General features: G+C 36.9%; 3 protein-coding genes across 4 annotated transcripts; 1 reads left to right on the forward strand and 2 right to left on the reverse strand.

Annotated features, from left to right (window-relative positions):
• Positions 1-1,591: 1,591 nt before the first annotated feature.
• LOC135081951 (mitochondrial chaperone BCS1) lies at positions 1,592-4,949 on the forward strand. The gene is made up of 7 exons (XM_063976705.1): positions 1,592-2,023; positions 2,135-2,274; positions 2,441-2,653; positions 3,355-3,493; positions 3,776-3,970; positions 4,380-4,523; positions 4,602-4,949. Exons 1-7 carry the CDS (start codon positions 1,701-1,703, stop codon positions 4,720-4,722), a joined length of 1,275 nt encoding a protein of 424 aa, XP_063832775.1. The 5' UTR covers positions 1,592-1,700; the 3' UTR covers positions 4,723-4,949.
• An 810-nt stretch (positions 4,950-5,759) lies between these two features.
• On the reverse strand, positions 5,760-13,739 carry LOC135081964 (uncharacterized). Of its 2 annotated transcripts, none has more exons than XM_063976713.1 (4): positions 13,634-13,739; positions 13,037-13,173; positions 8,824-8,955; positions 5,760-8,571 (listed from the first exon to the last, which is right to left on the reverse strand). In XM_063976713.1, the coding sequence occupies exons 1-4, from the start codon at positions 13,662-13,664 to the stop codon at positions 6,223-6,225; spliced, it is 2,649 nt and encodes an 882-aa protein (XP_063832783.1). In that variant the 5' UTR covers positions 13,665-13,739; the 3' UTR covers positions 5,760-6,222. The 2 variants fall into 2 exon arrangements, with proteins under 2 accessions (XP_063832783.1, XP_063832790.1); XM_063976720.1 differs by having other exon boundaries at positions 13,524-13,692.
• Positions 13,740-15,808: 2,069 nt separating this feature from the next.
• LOC135081977 (uncharacterized) lies at positions 15,809-20,451 on the reverse strand. The gene is made up of 7 exons (XM_063976732.1): positions 20,128-20,451; positions 18,259-18,474; positions 18,008-18,133; positions 17,786-17,923; positions 17,430-17,550; positions 17,232-17,344; positions 15,809-17,067 (listed from the first exon to the last, which is right to left on the reverse strand). The coding sequence occupies exons 1-7, from the start codon at positions 20,149-20,151 to the stop codon at positions 16,360-16,362; spliced, it is 1,446 nt and encodes a 481-aa protein (XP_063832802.1). The 5' UTR covers positions 20,152-20,451; the 3' UTR covers positions 15,809-16,359.
• Positions 20,452-20,466: the final 15 nt, after the last annotated feature.

A 20,466-nucleotide genomic window follows, 5' to 3' on the forward strand; every position in this document is an offset into this window, starting at 1 on the left:
AATCCATTTTATCCAATCCCTTCAAATCCAAATCCAAATTTCCAATAATTTTCAAAATTCGAGAAGCCCTATATCAGTGTAATCAGCTGAATTTAAAAGTCGTTTTGGCCTGGATCCCAAGTCATCGAGGAATTCCTGGTAATGAAACAGTAGACTCATCCGCCAAAATTGCTATAACCACTGGCTCGTTGGAACATTACAAGTTATATGCGCATGACGCTTCCTCCCTGCCACGCAGTCACCTTTACAAATCGTGGAATACTCACTGGGAAAAGTCTAAACGATTGGCTGGTAGATATTATGCAGACATCCAACAGAGCATTCCCACAAGACCCTGGTTCTTTAAATATCACCACTTATCTAAAAGGACTGTTTCCATTATCTGTCGCTTGCGTCTTGGTCATGCTTGTACCCCGGTTCACCTTGCAAAAATGCGGATTAAAGATAATTCCCTATGTGAGTGCGGCTTAGACGAGGGATCAACCAACCACATATTTTTCAATTGTCCGAAAATTGGCTTTTCCTTGTTTGATTTTCTTCCCAAAAAATTCCCACTCCCTACTAACATTAAGTGTGTCCTTAATTGTAATAACCCTTCCACTTTAAAATCCCTTGTTAAATTCATTAACTCAAACAAAATTAATTTGTAGGTGAATGGTACTGTTTGGCAAACGTTTTTAAATTATCCCTCTGCTGAGTGACAAGTAATTTTTTTTTTTTTTCCCTAATTTGTCACCTGCACTGCAACAACAACATCCCTTTTTTTGTCTCCCATAATTGTTTGTTCTTTTTATATTTTATTTTCACGTATTGTGTTGTCTTATTTGTGATGTCTGTTTGTTTTAGGTATATAAGTTTGCTTAGATTGCAGCTACAAAATTTTCTATTTTTATAACAACAACCACTGTGTATAAGCTGCGCACGTGACATTGGCGGAATAGTGTGCCCTCAGTGGCGAAAAAACGCAAGTTCATCGCCATAAACCAAAGAAGAAGAAGAAGAAGATTGTCTTTCAATCTTAGAATCGGTAGGTAACCCCCAAAATCCTACTGACTTCGTTACCTATTCAAAATTTAAAGGAACGTTAAAAATAATTAATGTAGGTACTCGTATAATTTAATTTAGCTCAAAATAAAAATAAACTGATTTTATTTTAACACGTATGGCTACAAAGCTTTTAGCTTGATCGTATTAATCAAGCCGAATTCAGTTTCCTTAAAAAAAGTGAACTTATTTCAGGTTCATAACAATAATAATATGAACTGAATAATATAGAAGATGTGGACCTTCGAAGTCGACCGATGTCTCGAATTTCGCGGGCAGCGGAGTCAGTTGGGTTTGGACTCTTCTCTAAGAAGATGACCGACATGTTCGACTCCCGGTTGAGACACACAAAGTGAAAATTTACTTTTTTTATGGCATGTTTCCCAACATCACTGTCCAGATTCCATGCAATGAGGTTGAAACTATTATTTAGACTCCAAAACGGTTGTCGAATCTTGTAATGTGAGGCTGTATGATATTTTTTATCTTGGCTGAAAAAAAGGATAAACATCAGCTGATTGTGACACTGCTGACAGTGACATTAAAGATAACCTAAAAAATCGGAATCTGAATCTGATTATGATATTTTAAAAATAAACTCTGTGAATATTTTAAATTAATTTTTGATGTAAATATTGAATAAATAGCTACTCATCATGACGATCGTTGAATATATGGCCTCATTAGCCCAAAACCCTTATTTTGGGGCTGGTTTTGGGTTGTTTGGGGTGGGTGCCGGTGCAGCGATATTACGCAAAGGGTTTCAGACATCTGTATTGTTATTCAGGAGGCATTGCATGATTACTTTAGAAGTCCCATGTCGGGACAAGTCTTATCAATGGCTGTTACAGTGGATCACTCAAAAAGGTGCCAGGAAAACTCAACATTTGAGTGTGGAGACTTCCTTCCTTCAAAAGGACACTGGACAGATAAAAACTAAATACGATTTTATTCCCAGCGTTGGACAACACTTTTTTCGGTAAATCATTTGAAATTATTCATTTCACCGTACAAAAATATTGACAAGTTCTTTACTGCTTATGTAGGTACCTAATTTTCATTTGTATAACTATTCAAATTATGTCTTCAGGTATCGTGGGGCTTGGATTCGTGTAGATCGCACTAGGGAGCAACATACACTTGACTTACACATGGGTGTACCCTGGGAAACAGTCACATTAACATCTTTTGGAAGAAATAAACAACTATACTATGACATCCTGGAAGAAGGTAATTAATAGTGGCAGTAATACATTTATGTAAATGGTTACTATAAACAATGATTGAACAAAGTTCTTGGTAAACTATTTATTAAGTCTGTATATTGTTTAATACTCATAGTTTTAACTGACTTCTTATACACATTATTTTATGTGTGTTATGTATCTTATTCCAGCTAGGACAATGGCTTTGAAACAACATGAAGGCATGACAATTATGTACACGGCAATGGGATCTGAATGGCGACCGTTTGGTCACCCGAGGCGGCGGCGCCCTCTACACAGTGTGGTCCTACGTAGTGGATTAGCGGATAAAATTTTGGAAGACTGCTTGGACTTTATCAATAATCCTCAATGGTATACTGACCGAGGAATTCCATACAGGAGAGGTAAAATTGGTTACATATTATATGCTATATTTGAAATAATAGTTTTATTTTATTCAACTAAGCTGCCTCTTACTTAATAGAGGCAGATGCAATCTGACATGGAGCAGGCGCGGATCCAGCCCTCAAAAAAGGTTGTGGGCACAGCCACCAAAAATTAGCAAAGTGAGAGCCAAGTGGTCGGTGGCGGCTGTGTTCCAAATCACGCTCGATTTTTTAAGGCTCATCAGTCAGCCGTTTATCATCAGCCTATGGATCTTATCAATAGATCATAATTAAAACAAGCAAATTAGGGTTGTGGGCATGCCCACAGTGCCCACAACGGTGGATCCGCGCCTGACATGGAGTGACCTTACCCAAATTATGATCCACTAATAGCTTTTGCCCGCGGCTTCCAGTGCCAGAGATTCGCATAAATTATAGCCTATATGTTAATCTGGGTTACAAATAATAATACTGTAAAGTTTCAACCTAATCCGTTCAGTACTTTTTGAGTGAAAGAGTATCAAACTTCCACACAAACTTTCACCTTTATAATATTAGTAAGATTTAGTACTAATTATTATGCTTACTTTGTTTGAAAAATATTCATTCTTAGTAATAAAACCACATAACTTTCTTCTGCGTTTTCAAATTTTAAATTGGTGTTATGTTTTATAGTATTTCTTTGTTGTTACTAAAAATTCCCTAAAACGTGTTTTCAGGTTACTTACTCCATGGTCCTCCTGGCTGTGGAAAGTCATCCTTCATCACGGCACTAGCTGGTGAATTGGAGTACAGCATCTGCGTTCTCAACTTATCAGAAAGAGGCCTAACTGACGATAGGCTAAATCACTTGCTAAGGTGTGTTATAGTCAAAATTTTAATTTTATTAAACTATAAAACACTAGTTAAATATCTCATAAATAAATACAAGCTTTAATGTGCTTTGAAAGTTATGTTATATCCTTCTCTTTACTCACTAGCCTTAAGATTTTGCCAAACGCCAAAGACTATTCATTTAAATTTTTTTTAAAGACTACCTATCGTAGCAGTGGTCCAGCTCTATCTATTTATATTCTGATTATATCTAAGCTTTACCCTAAACTCTGCAAATGAAAGTTATTTTCTTGATAAATTTTTCAGTGTTGCACCACAACAATCCATAATTCTTCTAGAAGACATTGATGCTGCATTTGTGTCACGAGAGGACACGCCGACACAGAAGGCAGCATATGAAGGCCTCAACCGGGTGACGTTTAGTGGACTCCTCAACTGTTTAGATGGGGTGGCGTCTACTGAAGCGCGAATAGTATTCATGACTACAAACTATCTAGAAAGGTAAGTACATCAATGTGTTTAGCAAAAGCAAAATTTTGAAATGGACTTTCAAAGTAATGGGAAAACGAAACCCCAAACCAAAAGAACTTCAGTCATCATCGCTCACCAGTTGGCGCCACTGGAGGTCGAGTAATGTCAAGTGACAAGTCTTTTATCGCAAAAGCCCGCTCGCACACTCACTGCGGGCGCCCGTCGCACAGTCTAGACAGCAATATAATTGCGCGAGCGATAAGGATGGGTAGCTTGGGGTCATTGGACAAAATTCTACGTGCTCGCAGACCAGACTATAGTAGCGCCTACTGGTGGGGTGTAAGTACCTATTAATTTAACCTACCAAAGAGAAGCCTGTTTTGCTATTTAATACTCATCTTCATTGTCCAGTTTTTAAGGTTTTCACAATGTTTAACAGGTTAGACCCAGCATTGATCAGGCCAGGAAGAGTGGACATGAAAGAATTCGTAGGCTATTGTGACCAAGAGCAAATCGAACTGATGTTCTTGAGGTTTTACAAAGGAGAGCAAGCCCCAGAACACGCGAGAACTTTCGCTAGAAAGTGAGTACTCTAGTACTATGATAAAACGTTTATAAAGGATAAATTGCCTTTTGTACTAATTCGTTATTAAAATTTTAGGGTGCTTGAGAAGAACAAAGCAGTCAGTCCAGCACAAATACAAGGATACTTCATGTTCCACAAACACTCGCCCCCAGAAGAAGTGGTTTCAGACGTTCAAACTATATGGACACTTGGATAATATATTACTGTGATAAAACCAAAGTACGTTATTTACTTAATTAGGGATATAAATTAATAAAACTTTAATTACAAAATAAACAATTTATTAAGTCTTCTATATTGTTATCATAACAATAACCTAATTCTTACAAATAAAATAATAGTACCTTCTTAACTTCTGTAACAAAGTTACACAAAATGTACATCTGGTTTAACCGAAAATGTTAATAAATTATGTACATGAAAGATATTCTGTTTATTGAAAATTGTTCATGGTTCTTACTAATCTCCATCACACATACCTATAGGCAAAATTAAATCTAAGGTAAAAAAATTGTAAAGAAAATAATCTTGTAATTTGGAAAGGTCTGAAATATGCTGTTTAATAATAAGTGCGAGCAATCAATGAATCGTTTTAAATAAGCAGAACCGCGATTTAAGGTTAAAAGAGAGCTTGCATATTTTACTAAATCGCCCTGTATGAGATTCGGGGAGGCGCTGTCTGGCCGACAAAATATTTATTAACCATGCTAATCACGCGTGTTTCGCAACACAAAGTACGTTTTGTTTTGCTACGAGTAACAACCGGTGCAAGACTATCGACGAGACAGTAGAGCTTTAATTTGATGACAATGACAATAATAAATACGCGATAAAATTATTATTATCTGGAAAGAAAACGTTTAGATAAGTTCTATAAACAGTTTACATCATAAAACATTATAATGTACCTAATGAATATTTGAAAAATACACTACATAATTTTTTAATACAACAAATTAACATAACACTATAATATCACGTGAACGCTTAACTTAAAATAGCGCCTACTCAGTAATTTATATGAAAAACACACATATTTACAATAAAATTGCTGTTGAATATTAAATGTTGAGTTCGGTTAAACAAATACAAATTTCAGAATCCTATGAACATATTAAATATGTATTACAATTATGAATACTTAAAATATTAATAATAAAATGCTACTCAATTCTAATTTAAGCACTGACGAAGACAGTCGCAAAACAGCTTCATTCAAAAACGACGTCTTCTAACCATAAAAATACTGCCTAAAACACTGGACACAGTTGTAAATCTATTATGTAAGTAAAGGTACTTATTATAGTATTGTACGTTGTTATTATTGCATCATAACTTCTGTACAATAATCACTCATCAGGATTTACCGTCAAACCAGGGGAGGATTTTTTTTACCATTGTTGTTCATAGTTTCATCAAACTTTATTTTAATTAGGTAAAAATATTTTCTAGAGTTAGGGTCGCGTTCGTAAGTTAAAAATATGTATCAGTAACAAAAGAAGCAGTGGTTGCAGCCGAGTTTTAAAGTTGCGGTCGGTTCATATCACAGCTTTAAACGAACATAATTTTTGTAAAATAGTAACTACTACTAATTTTAAATACAAAACCAATAAAAAATATAATACTATTCCAATAAAATAACATAACTTGGTTGTGGTAGACAGCCGATATTTAAGATCGGTTGTGCCTCCATATGTCATATTTCCTGTTTCTGAGTTATAGATCTTAGTAGACATACGAATGTATTTGCGTTAGTGTAAATACTTTGTCCAGCCTTTTGTGCATTAAGCAGTACTTTAGTGGAAACATCTCCTTGGTAGACTTTCATAATTTCCCATTGCCAGTTAGGTGACATTTTTCCTATGTGAATGTTAATTTGGTTCCCATCTTTTATGGACATGCAAAATTCATTTCCAGAACAATGTAACGACAGACATAAAATTACAGGGTTGTTTTTATTTTCTTGTTTAAACTGTACTTTGAACTTTAAAAGGCATAGAAAATCTCTTGTGAGAACCGCATTAGCTTCAATCAATGTAAGTCCATGTAGCAATAATAAGTTTCTAAAATATTCAAACGGCGATGCAGTCTTTGTATTGGGCATGTCAACCGTGTCTAATATGATATATTCAGGACCACTTTTAATCGGTTCAGAAATAGAATTACTTGCTGGAGTTGCTGGCAACATCAACGCTGTTGACTGGTTATGTATTTTGTGAACTAACATGTCTGGAACGATTAAGTTGACTGTACTTTCCCGAGTACCTATTGTATTTTGAATTTGGTTAAAGTCCCAACTTGAGTTGCTTTGATCCCTTTGCAGTTGAGGTTTCATCAGCTCGGAGGCTGGCTTTACTTTGATTCGTGGGGCGGGTTGATTGCTGCCACTATTATTTGCAGAAGTTGAATTTTCAGTTTCTTTTTTCTTATTTTCATCATTCACTTCTGCAGCTAAAGATTTTGTTGACGTTATGACTGGCATGATCATATTAGGTTCATTATCTAAACCCTGATCAAAATTATTAGGTAGCCTTGAGATATACACTGGCTTTGCTTCGTGTACGTGTGACTTCTTTGGGAGTTGTTTTGGATTTGCAACAGGGTTTACATTTAAGAGTTTTTTAGAGTTCGATTCTTCAGTACTACGGACATCCGTTAATACGATTTGATTTACACCATTAGTTACAGGAGACTTGATGACACCGGCTATTGGAACCGTTGCAGTTGGGATTATATTTAGAACGGCGGTGCCCGTACCTATAGGCACACATTGCTGTTGGGTACTGGTAAACTCGTCAAGAGTGGGATCATTTGTAACATCTACCCACCCAGAATCATCTTCAACGCGCTTATCTCGATCGAAATTAATTGCCGCAATTCGAACAAAACTCAGTTCTCGACCGGCCGACTGTGCTTTCTTTTGGGACACAGGTTCCCATATTACATTAAGATTTTTGTGTTCCAAATATCTTAAAATTCCATTGCTGGCTAAAGCTGATACGTTTAACGTTTTTCTTCCAAAACTCAAAATCTTATGTTTTAATTGTGCTTCCAGTTGTGCTTTATGAACCGGATGATTTTCATTCATCTGTTGTTTTTTATGTCGGATTTCAAATTTATTGCGACAAACTGTAATTATATTTTCTATAGTTCTTAGATCTATTTGTGGAGTAGTAGAGGAGTTTGGTTTGTTCTGGTTAAACACACCATCCATATTACTGTCAGATGAATCATCCAATTCAATACATACTGTTTCTGTTCTGGTGTGTGGTGTAGGGACCAGTAATTCATTGCTATTTCTTTTAGATTTCGTGGTCTTAGTAAATACTTTTTCACCAGGCGACTGAGGACTTTTAGCAGTATTACCAATATATACCGTATCATTTGAACTCAAAGAAGATAATCGTCGCCTTTTCCTTTGTTTATTACTTACAACGAATTCAGAATCAGAAGAATCAGATTTATATTGCCGTTTATCTTTTGCAACATATACAATGTTATACCAATCACTACCATCGTCTAGAAGAATTCTGTTTTTACTGAACACAACGGTATTGTTCAAACCAGTTATGTTAGGTTTGTTGTCTAATTTAGGCAAATACACTCTACACTTAGCTTCAAATGCCTGGTGATTGCTTGCTATGAGGAAATTATGATCATAATAATGATTTTTAACAGATCTTTTATCTCTGTACATCAAAGAGCAAATTTTGCAAACATAATATTTCAAATAATCATTGGTTTTCCAATTTGCAGCTGGTTTATTGAATGAAGTGTTGTGGTTTATTTTCCTATCTTTTGTTACTGTTCCGTTTGAATTGTAACTATCATTGGATGTCAAAGACAATGCACGTCTGCGCCGTTTACTCTTGGAATTCTTTTTCTTTTGTGGGTTCACAGTTGCTTCATTAGATGTAGTCGGTGCTTTTACCTCACCGTTAACTAGATTCGCCTCATTATTTTCACTTACACTTACGTCATCAGGTGCATTTAAAGGTTCTTCTTTGTTATCAGTTTCCGCAGCTTTTGTTGCAGGAGGTTCTTCCTAAAAATAAATACTATTTTGTTAGACATCTGGTTTATGAAATCTAACCTTTCACCATTATGTAGGATTGTAGGTCAGGGATAGGGTCTCTCTCTCTCTCTTATTCTTCGTTCGTTTCAGCCAAATGACGTCCACTGCTGGACAAATGCCTCCCCCAAGGTTTTCCTTATTGAACGATCCTGCGCTGCCCATATCTCTCTCTTATTCTTATTATATTTCTATTCGAATTTATTTAAAAAACCGCTTACGTACCTTTTTAAATGTTAACTTCTCCTTCAAAGATGCTTGTTTTTCAACAAATATTTTTTTAATATTTGAATATTCCTGCAATAATGTATTACATTTTCTACATAGCAATTGAGGTAAACCATCAAATGGCTCCACCTGAAAGAAGAGAGAAAAAAATTTGACAATTTAATCTAGCATTTGCCACAAACGTTTATTACTATGAATCCACTAGGTATAAGAAGATATTATGTCGCGAGTAACCTGTTGTGTAGAACGCCACGAGTAAAATATAAGTAAAGTATAGCCAAAAGATCTCTGTTAGGTTTTTGCAGGGTGCAGTTTTCGAACCAGTACTACTTACATTATAGTGACTTTTTTAATTATGATACAAGTAAATAGGTACCTACTAATGACTAGTCTGCATGGATGTCTGGTAAGTAGTATTAGACCAAACTGCGCGTGCAGCGATGGCGATCAGACTAAAGGTTCGGCCAAACCAACGTGATCACACGCGATCAGCCGGCATGCAGCGATGGCGATCAATGTATTTAAGTCTGGACCAAACACATTTTTTTTTACATTTGCATTTGTGATTTGGGTGGGAGACCCTATACTATACAGGGACTGATAGAACTTTCAGTGGGAAATATCTCTACTCGACCAAGTGATAATGTTACAAAATAACTGATAAATCCAGACCAAACAAAAATCTACTTTCTATTCTAGCGAGATAGGTATTTGACGGGAAGATGGCGCTGTAGCACGGTTCAAATCCCAATGATCAATTAACCAGGGGTCTCCAAACTACGGCCCGCCACACAGTAGTTTGATTTTAAAAATAGGTGGACATAGGATCGAATGTCATAATTTCACCGAAACAAAAATTGTTTTGGATAGCATTTTGAATGCTGATCAACATTTGCCATTATACATTTTTCGATAAAACGAGCCTTTCATGCTTAAAAAAAATATGACAAGAAAATTTGTATGGAGAAAAATCATTTTTATTTTTTTTCTGGCTACTGTTGCAAACTGTAGCGGTCAAACCTTATGTAGTCGTAAGTACCTATGGTGGCAAATATTACTACATAAATACTTTTTGCGGGCACGCGCGGCCAAGCGAGTAATGGACATGCAAAATTTTAAATATTTTTATTTATGGATTATTGATTTTAATGCACTTAAAGTAATTATTAATAGAAAAATATACTTAGTCTAACTTACTACAGCCCCCTATTACCTCATTTCACGCCAAAATCTTTCAAACTAGAACCTACGTTTGTAGGTACTAGGTAGCCTAAGTCGATTATTGACAATAAAATATTCACTACTGGTCTACTGGTTATGGTGTAAGGTAGATTAGGTAGATATCTACCCTTTACCTAGCTATGTACCTACTTCTTGGCACTTATAATACCGACAGACATGATTAAAAAAAGTCATCAAGCAAGAACCCTTGACTTCAATGGTTATGAAAGATTTTTTTACTTTCTAGAGTAGTCCTGAATAGATCCCTTAAATCATTTTGACTGTCATAATCGATTACAGTAGGTAGTGGGTTCAGTAAGAGTTTCAACCCATATAGTAAACAATACATTTTTATGGCTCTTTATTCAAGTTAGTCGAATAATTCCATCATAAATGGGAATATCCGTAACCCTCTTCCACACATTATTCATCATCCATCATCATTTCAACCTTAGGACGTCCACTGCTGGACATATGCATCCCCCAATGATTTCCACAATGGCCGCTTGGTGGTGGCCTGCATCCAGGGCCTTCCTGCTACCTTTATGAGGTCGTCGGTCCACCTTGTGGGTGGACGTCCTACGCTGCGCTTTCCGGTACGTGGCCTCCAGAACCTTGCTGCCCCATCGGCCATTACTTCTGCGTATTATGCCACTTTAGCTTGCTAATCCGTTGGGCTATGTCAGCGACTTAAGTTCGTTTATGGATCTCCTCCTCATTTCTGATTCGATCTCGTAAATAAACATCGAACAACCTCTCCATAGCACGTTGTGCAATTTTGAGCTTATTTATAAGGCCTATATTGAGAGGTCACGTTTCCGAGCCGTATTGCAGATCCATTATGTTCACATCTACCTATAGTTTTATATGCCAACTAACGTACACAAAAACTGCTGATACATGGTGCAGATAATGTGATAACATTTTGGTGTACTGCATAACTGCCTATTGGATTCTTTCGGAAAAAGTAAGTACGTGAGTGACTTTGATTATTTTGAACACTCTGTTCAAGATAAGTGAAATAGGCTAAAATATCTTTTTTGATTGTTTTTCGAACGAAGATAATAATTGAAGACATGAATGGAAGAAGGTGATTAATGTCGGATTTCAGATTTTTCTCAGTTTGATGATTGGATAAAGGTGTTATATTTCAAACCTTATGTTTGAAAAGAAGGTGACCTACTTGATGAAGGTGTTATGTACGTTATCTTTTTAAAAAGATAAAGGGAAAGGAACTCACACCTCTTTAAAGAAGCCAAAAAAAAGAATATTTTTGCGAAAGTATAAGACTATTCAACAGAAGAACTGGAAATTATTACAGTTCTATCAAAATTGAAACTATCCCGCTACCTACTGTAATTGATTATGACAGTCAAAATGATTTAAGGATCTATTCAGGACTACTCTAGAAAGTAAAAAAATCTTTCATAACCGTTGAAGTCAAGGGTTCTTGCTTGAAGACTTTTTTTAATCATGTTTGTCGGTACTATAAGTGCCAAGAAGTAGGTATATAGCTAGGTAAAGGGTAGATATCTACCTAATCTACCTTACACCATAAACAGTAGACCAGTAGTGAATATTATAATGTCAAAAATCGACTTAGGCTACCTAGTACCTACAAACTTAGGTTCTAGTTTGAAAGGTTTTGGCGTGAAATGAGGTAATAGGGGGCTGTAGTAAGTTAGACTAAGTATATTTTTCTATTAATAATTACTTTAAGTGCATTAAAATCAATAATCCATATATAAAAATATTTGAAATTTTGCATGTTCATTACTCGCTTGGCCGCGCGTGCCCGCAAAAAGTATTTATGTAATAATATTCGCCACCATAGGTACTTACGACTACATAAGGTTTGACCGCTACAGTTTGCAACAGTAGCCAGAAAAAAAATAAAAATGATTTTTCTCCATACAAATTTTCTTGTCATATTTTTTTTAAGCATGAAAGGCTCGTTTTATCGAAAAATGCATAATGACAAATGTTGATCAGCATTCAAAATGCTATCCAAAAAAAATTTTGTTTCGGTGAAATTATGACTTTCGATCGTATGTCCACCTATTTTTTAAATCAAACTACTGTGCGCCACTGCCATCAAACCGGCCCGCGACAGCTTAAGACCCTAAGGCTTCAAAGTTTGGAGACCCATGAATTAAATGTATAGTAACTTCCACTATAGACTTAGTGCGCACTGACATACATTACTTCCTTAAAAAAAGATTTAATTATTTTTCATGTGAGTCCTGAGTCATATTTTTCTTTTATTCATGTTCAAAATAGGATTTTAAAATAAAAGCATGAAAATCACTGATTTGAAAAATGTATCTAGATAAGTAGGTACCTAGTCAATTTAACTTCACATTCATGCACTAATAAGAACTTTTTTACTTTTAATTAATAAGAACTTGGTGTTAGGCATTTTGTTTACCCGCTTTCATTTATGGCATTTTTAAAATTATTAGATATCCGGGCAACCTTCCTTCATCATCATCCACACCCCTGAATGAGATTTTACTATTAAACTGAAGCTTGTTCTGTCTGTCATAAATCATCATCATCACCTACATCCTAGAGTTAGCTTATAATAATGAAATGCAAATAACCAATACATCATAAATAATTTAAATATGTATGTTGAAGAGGGACATTGTTTTAAAAAGAATAAAATGCAAAAAAGCATTAAATACTAATCATGTGATTAAAAAGTTAAGTTTAAAACGCAACTTCTCGTTTCTCTTCAAATTGGCAACTTTCTGGTATTAGAAACAGATTCTTCACCAGATTATATTAAGCCGGTTTCATAGTCATATTCAATCACAAAAAATTGTGAAACAGTGTCATCATCATCATATCAGCCATAGGACGTCCACTACTGAACATAAGCCTTGGATTGCTCGTTGAAATAGTGTGAATTGTTGTAAATAATGAACAGTCGACCAATGCATTCAATCTTTCATTAACATAGTAATTAATAATAATTTGTACTTACATTTATATCAAAACAGTATTTAATTTGTTGCTGTACATTTGGGACAATTTGAAAGACCCCTGTATCCTCCAGACATAAACGACATGTGATAAAAAGCTTTGGATCTATTTCCAACAAGTCCATACTGGCAGCTTGATCTGTAAAGGAAAATGAAGTATGTACCCCACAGTTAGAAGTTGGAAGTTTGATTTCTATAATTTATTACTCTACTCTACAGGGTATACTTAGGCTAGTCTTGTTAAAAGCGAATCGCACAATTAATACTATGGTTTATCAATCGGAATACTATCTACCTACCATTATTCGTAAACAAAACTAATTTTTATTTGTCTGACACCTGTTTGTGCAGTACAAACTTGAATCTCCCGCCATTCCCACCACGAAATTAAAAAAACCGATGTAGGCCAACAAACATGGTTGGTCACGGAATGTGTAGACTTGATAGCTTTGGTGTCTATGTATTCACATAAAAATAGCTGTATCTTACCATTAATATTACGCTCCCCGATGGAGTAACACTTTGGATCACAAAATACTGATTACACTAAATAAACTTAGCATAGGTTAGTCTCTAAATTCACACACAACAAAAAATACCATTCCTGCTGCCAAACATGATGACGTCCATGAAGAAAATGGGATCTCACTCCCATTCTCTCGTTCTGCTTTTACTTCTACAAAGCCATCTGTTAAAAACCTGAAGAATTAGCTGGTCTCTACGCAACGCCATCTGTTGATGAATAGAAACTAAAAAAACACTGCTTTAAGCAACATTATTGTCTTAAAAAAAGGTCAACAAAGTATGACAAAGTTGTTTTACATAATATTTACGTTTTTTATGTTATTAAATTTATTATTTGCGAAGTAATCACAATAATTTACGATATTGAATCATGTCAAGTTTTAAATTCACTAATAGAAGATAGCCCCATCTAGCGAGTATCGTTAGAATTACGTTTCAACAATAGTGATTCCATTCAAAGAGTAAGTGTCAAAATAAAAAAACCAAACAAAAGCTGCCCCACCAAAATGCAGAAATGGTGTTCTTTATGCCATGTGGCATTCTCTACCAGTCAACCACTCAAAATCTATTTTAATAGAAATACTGTAAGTAAATATTAATAATGTAACTGTGAGGCAAATCAGATTATTTTCACATAAGAACAGAACATAGGGTAGTCAATGGGCTTGCAAGGGGGGGGGGGGGGGGGATGTTTCGTTTCAACCTCTAAGACGGACAATAATAAGCAGTATAAGCATACCTACTTGTAAGCAAGCATAGGTAGGTAAATCTACTTGGGGTGCGTGCGATGCAATGGTGAAGGACTTCCGTGTGGTCTTTTCACGCGGGCGGCTAACTTCGTTAGCCCCCATCGTTTGCCCGGGTTCGTTCTTTGGAGGGCTGCTCTCGGTCCGCTATGTCATGATACGGGAGGGGGGGTGCGATTGTCTTTTAATCTTCGAATCGGTAGGTATAAACCCCAAAATCCTCGGGGTACCAGGGGGTGCCTTGGTGGCGGGGTGATCGCTCCGGGTGCCAACCCATGTTACGCCACCACTGGGACTGAGCGAGCCATAGCCTGGGGAGAAATCACGAATGAATGTCCAATAGGAGAACGCCTCACAGCAGCACTGGGTTCAATGGGTATGCCCCGCCTTTCTGAAAAGGAGAGAGCCTTATAATCCATTAGCCGTCCCCGCAAGTTGTGCTGGTGGGTATTCAGTTTCATGCATAATTTTACCATCCCGACGCAAAATTAAAAACGGTCCCATGGGTACTGGGTAGGTTATCGTACTTACATTGAAGAAAAATTTCATGATGAATAAACAAATAATTAATTCGATTTAGTCCCGTATCGGCATTAATACATGAAATACACAGATAAATTTAAAACTAGAAAATGCACAGGCAACAAGTGGTGGCCAGCTCTTAATGGATAAAACTTTTATTTGGGGCAACGGTGAGAGCGGAAAAAATTTTGCTGTTCCACAAAAATTCACGTTCTACTCATACAACAAAATAAATAATAGAAAACAGCTAATAGCATCCTGTATAGTAATGCTACTTCATCGCCATCTATGCAATTTCAGGAGAACTTTTTGCCATTATTGAACCCCTTGCTCTATGGTGGATTTTTGATAAAGCGCCATCTAGCGATGAATAGATATAGCGAGTAAATAAAGTAACCAAAACCTATTTTGTTGAACATAATAATATTTTAAGTGAACACTGATTAATAAAGACAAGCAAGATATTGATTATGATATTTTATAATGACTGAGTACTTAAATAACTACAATAAATGAAATTGAATTCCCTTGAAATTTAGAAAACTACCATCTACTGGAGTATTACTGAACTAAGTTGTACTGAAAATACACCGCATGGAACCATAATAACAATAAAAAATGTTATGCGAAGAGATTTTAGTATACAAATTGCACCAAAGATGGCGCTTTTAGACAATAAATTAATATTAGGTAAAATTAACTATGATCAAAAGATGGCGCTGTACAGTATATAAAACACCATATAAATCACTCGAGCTTTAGCTTAGGCTCTTAGCTGCTCGAGATGATTCTTCAGAAGTTACGAAATCGAGTACCCTAGGTACGATTTGATTTGAAGCTGTTTACACGAAAAAAAACTTTTTTATTTTTGTTTTCACTCGACAGGTCGGGCAGATGACTCCCAACGACCTTTGCTTTTGCCTGATTGCGCTGTACATACGATTGTGCTGTAACAACTAAAGGGAAAAATAATTAAAACGGTTGAGATTTCTTATTTTATATTATTTTTATAACTATTTTCTGTCAAGGAGATTAACAGGCATCTTAATTAATTAATTAAACATAGTAGATATTAATTCTACAACAGAAGTCACGATTACAAGGATAAAAACAAGCACATTCGTAAATTTTACATACTAGTCAAATTAATTATATTTATAAAACGTCATACAATATCAAATTCAAAAATAATTCACAAAATGCAATTTCATCAACTGAAATAATTACAAAGGTAATAACTGTAACAATTAATCTATTGAGTCATTCACAAAATATTTACTCACTCTGGGGGTATTTAAGTAATCGATTAAGTATCAATCCATTCATCGGCATGGCATCACCATGAAATATTTATATCACAGCACTTGTAAAAAATTGCGTTTGTCAAAAGACGAAAACATTTATATACAACAAGTCTATTTGAGGATTCCCCAGAGGAAAGACTTCTGAGACTCTTGAAAAAGAGCTGTTAAAATTATGCGGAATAATACCTTCCCATAAAGTTAGTAACTAACATAACGTAACATAACTATTTATCTGCGCTGACGACGTTTCTTTTTGTTCGTGCGGCCCTGGGCTCCTGCCGCGTGTCCGTTGGACGGGCCGCTGGCGGGCGGCGGCACGGGCGGCGCGGGCGGCGGCGGCACGGGCGGCTGGCGCATGCTCACCACCGTGGGCCGCCCATTCTGCAGCTGCGCCTCGGGCGGCACGGGGGCGGCCCGCGGGGGCTCGTTCATGGCCGCCCGCAGTCGCTGGCGGAGCCGGCGGCGAGCGTTGCGGGACATCTCCCGCGGGGCGCCGCCGTCGTCGGGCTCGACGGGCGCGACCGGCGGCGGCTCCACCGGCGCGGGTTCGGGCTCCCGCTCGACGTTGGGTCGGGCTCCGTTCTCGATGCGGGCGCGCATCTCGGCCTCGGAGCGCACGAGCGCGTCGGCCTCGCGGCCGAGGGTGGCGAACGCGCGGGAGAGCCGGGCGACGTCGTTCTGGAGGTCCTGGAGGAACGGTTCCAGCTCGTCGCGCGCCTGCAAGCGAGTGCCGTCGCGCGCGTTGCCGCGGCTCGCGACGCGCAGCACGGCGCGCGGCTGCGGCAGCTGCGCGAGCTGCTCGTGCGGCGTGCGGCGCACCGCCAGCTTGCCGCAGATGGCCACCGGAGCGACGAGCGCGCGCGCGTCCAGGCCGTTCACCATGAGGCAGCGACCCCGCTTCTTGAGGGAGCCCTCGCAGGACCGCACGGACCACACCTGTGGACCGAAGTGCAAATTATGTACCAACGTCGAATTTATTATTTGACTAGCAGTCGCGAATTGTATTTTATAGAGACATACTTAGCATAGTGTGTGACAGTACTCATAGTAGCCTCTACATCAAAATATCTAGATGAAAATTATGTAAATAAAATACATACACAGTCCGAAAAAATTGCTTCTCGGTCGTTTCCAGAAATGGTCACTGTGTAGCAAAACTCGTGGGCTATCCATGGCGACGCGGCCATTGCAAGCCATGCACAAACTGAGTCACCTGCAAACATTTAAAAAAATAGTTGTCGAGTTCTTGCTTTAACTGAAAATGCGTCGAATTTTATGAAAATAAATATTTTACTTACTATTTATTTCAATAATCAAGAAGAATACTCCCATGTCAGAAATGCGTACTGCAGTAACAATCCTACCAGGTACGGTAGAAAATTGCCAAGCCTGTACATACTCTCCATTTTCTGACTGACCCTGTGTAGAAACAAATAAAATACTTATTTCAAAAGTTTACATGTGAGCAGTAAAGTAAGGCGCTTCTTCCCACACAAGGATTCCCTGTGTTGTGGGATCCAGTAAGTTTGTTATTTTTTATTGTACACCACAGAAAAAGCAGAATTAAAAGTATAGAAAATATAAGAGCAGCAATATTCGGTGCTGCTATAGCAGTCCATTAACGAAGGTACATGTTGGAACGTGTTTGAATTACCTCAATAAGTTCTGGCGAATGATAATAACGCAGATGATTGAGCAGGCGCGCAGCGGGCAGTCGCTCGCCATTGCCAGTTTTACAGCAAAGGCAGCGAAACAGACCCTTGCATGCTTGTGGAGCTCTAATTACTACTTGCTGAAATAAAAAAATTAACTTATTTTTTGTCTGTGACGTACACAAAAACTATTTTGATGATAATAGCACAATACACTTTCTTACATTTGAAGACTCTGGAGTTGGCTCTTCCTCTTCTTCGTTGACTATCCCAGGTTCTGTAGTTTCGGTACTGGCGGGAGTACTACTTTCAGCAGCATCAGTACCAGTGGTAACTTTGCCACCAAGTTTCTAAAATTACAATACAATTATTAGAAACCAGTTAAAAATTGATTTATTCAAATATTTATGAGAACTGTAGTTTAAATTAATAAATAATGTGAATAATATAAAACAATGTGAAGTAAAATACTTACAAAAGCTCTCAGTTTCCTAACATTGGCTATGAGCTCTTCCATTGCATAATTTCGTGTTCCAAAGAACAGAGCTCGGCAAACAGGGCACATGTCAAGACGCATCTTGCAACGCCCACACACGTGGTGGCCCTCATTGCATTGGAATATCTGGCCAGAGGGGATTTCATAGCACACAGGACATTGCAATAAATCATCAAGGTCCGGAAGTGCCTCAGACTGTAACAAATTAAGATTTATTAGTCTACCAGTTGGTCGGCCGTTTGGTGTAGTGGTTCAGAACTGACTACTGTGCTGAGAGATAATAAATAATAATAAATATCCTTGGACATTTTACACTGCGCCTCTAGTCCCAAACTAAGCAAAGCTTGTACTATGGGTACTAGACGACGGATATAAACATACTTAAATACTTTTTTTTTTTTGTAAATACATACATATTATACATAGAAAACACCCAGTCCAATACAAACAAATATGTTCATGCACACAAATGTTTGTACTGTGCGGGAATCGAACCCGCAACCTCCGGAATAGTAGTCCGTTTCGAACCACTACACCAAACGGCCGACTAAATCGATCGATCCCGGATTCGATTCCCGGCCGGGCAGAAATTGAAATGATGATAATTTCTGTGACGGGTCTGAGTGTTTTCTATGTATAATATGTATGTATTTACAAATCAAAAATGTATTTAAGTGTGTTTATATCCGTTGTCTAGTACCCATAGTACAAGCTTTGCTTAGTTTGGGACTAGCAGCGCAGTGTAAAATGTCCAAGGGTATTTATTAATTTATTTATTTACCAGCAGGTGATACATAGATAATATATTTAAGGATAGCATAATTAAGCTTTTCTTAACTTATTAAGTGTTGACTGCATAGAAAGATAAATAAAAAGGATTAAAATTGATTTCATAAGAATCCACATGTGAAGGTTGCTTTTTTTATTTAATAAAAGGTAACCTAAAAATTTACAAAGTTATCAGAGCTACTGCAGCTTAATATGAAAGTACCTACCTACATAAAAAATTAAATATTGCCAAATAATGTGCAATAAGATGAATAAGTTCATTCATAGTTGACTGAAAGATAAGGCATACAGTTGATACAGCCCACTGTGTAGTATGCCTTGAGCAACATAATTTCGTAACATTGTTTTCCAGAACTATTTTTAGATTGAAGGTATAATATACATTTGTTGAAAAATAATAATAAATGTACATAATATTATAAATATCTGAACAATATAGGAATAAGAAAGTGGAGACCAAAAGGGTGATGAAGGACAAAATGTACCTATTTGTATGTCAACATTTGCTAAATAAATACTATGCAGGTGGCTGGTACACTGGAGAAGACAAGTCAAGCAATAAAAGGAGGCCAGTGGAAAAGTGGCCCGCTTGGGGTTTTAAATAGAATAAATCATTATTTATTGCACTGATTTGACTTGATTCCAATCATCGCATCATTCAAAGGCTCGCAAGATATGAACAAATCGCCAAGTAAAAGAAAGCTAAAATTAATGTACATGATGCATGACCAAATTGAAGCACCTACCTAAATATTTTTACGCATTCATTTTAATAGCGATTAATAAGTAAATAAAACGTTTAATTTAGTACATCGTGTACATAAAACAATATTCTGCAATGGAAGGTAGATTTCGTAAACTTTATCCAAGGATTTTACGTTATTATTTTGGAACCATCGCAACTGCTAAGCGAAATATTTATTAGAAATCTAGATTTAATGGAATTCGGATACTCAAATACTAGCATCCGTAACTATCGACCAACGGCTAAAGGCAAAGGCTGAACAGAACAATGAAAATTTGAAGAACATGGTCGTTCGTAAATTATTTTTTACAAACCTTTGTCTCGACTTTTTCTGCCATCTTGAAGACTACTCTTCAATAATTACAAATATGTAAATCAGGACTGTGAACGTAACATTTATAAGTTTTTACGCAGAAACAAAATGAACAAAATCGAGGCACAGCTGTCGCTTCAACAAATGGCGGACATACATTAGTAGTGATGTCCTATTGCATTATTTGTTCAAGATGTCCTCGCTCGTGCGTGGCATGGCATTAGTGAAAAAATAGAGATACCATCGGAATGTAAGTGAAGTTTCTAAGTCCATAAAATTCCCTTTTTGGGTGAATGCAATAGACTGGCTAAAATTATCGACATTGCTATTAATAATGAAC

This window comes from Ostrinia nubilalis, chromosome 2 (assembly GCF_963855985.1).
Source record: "Ostrinia nubilalis chromosome 2, ilOstNubi1.1, whole genome shotgun sequence".
Classification (NCBI taxonomy): Eukaryota; Metazoa; Arthropoda; class Insecta; order Lepidoptera; family Crambidae; genus Ostrinia; species Ostrinia nubilalis.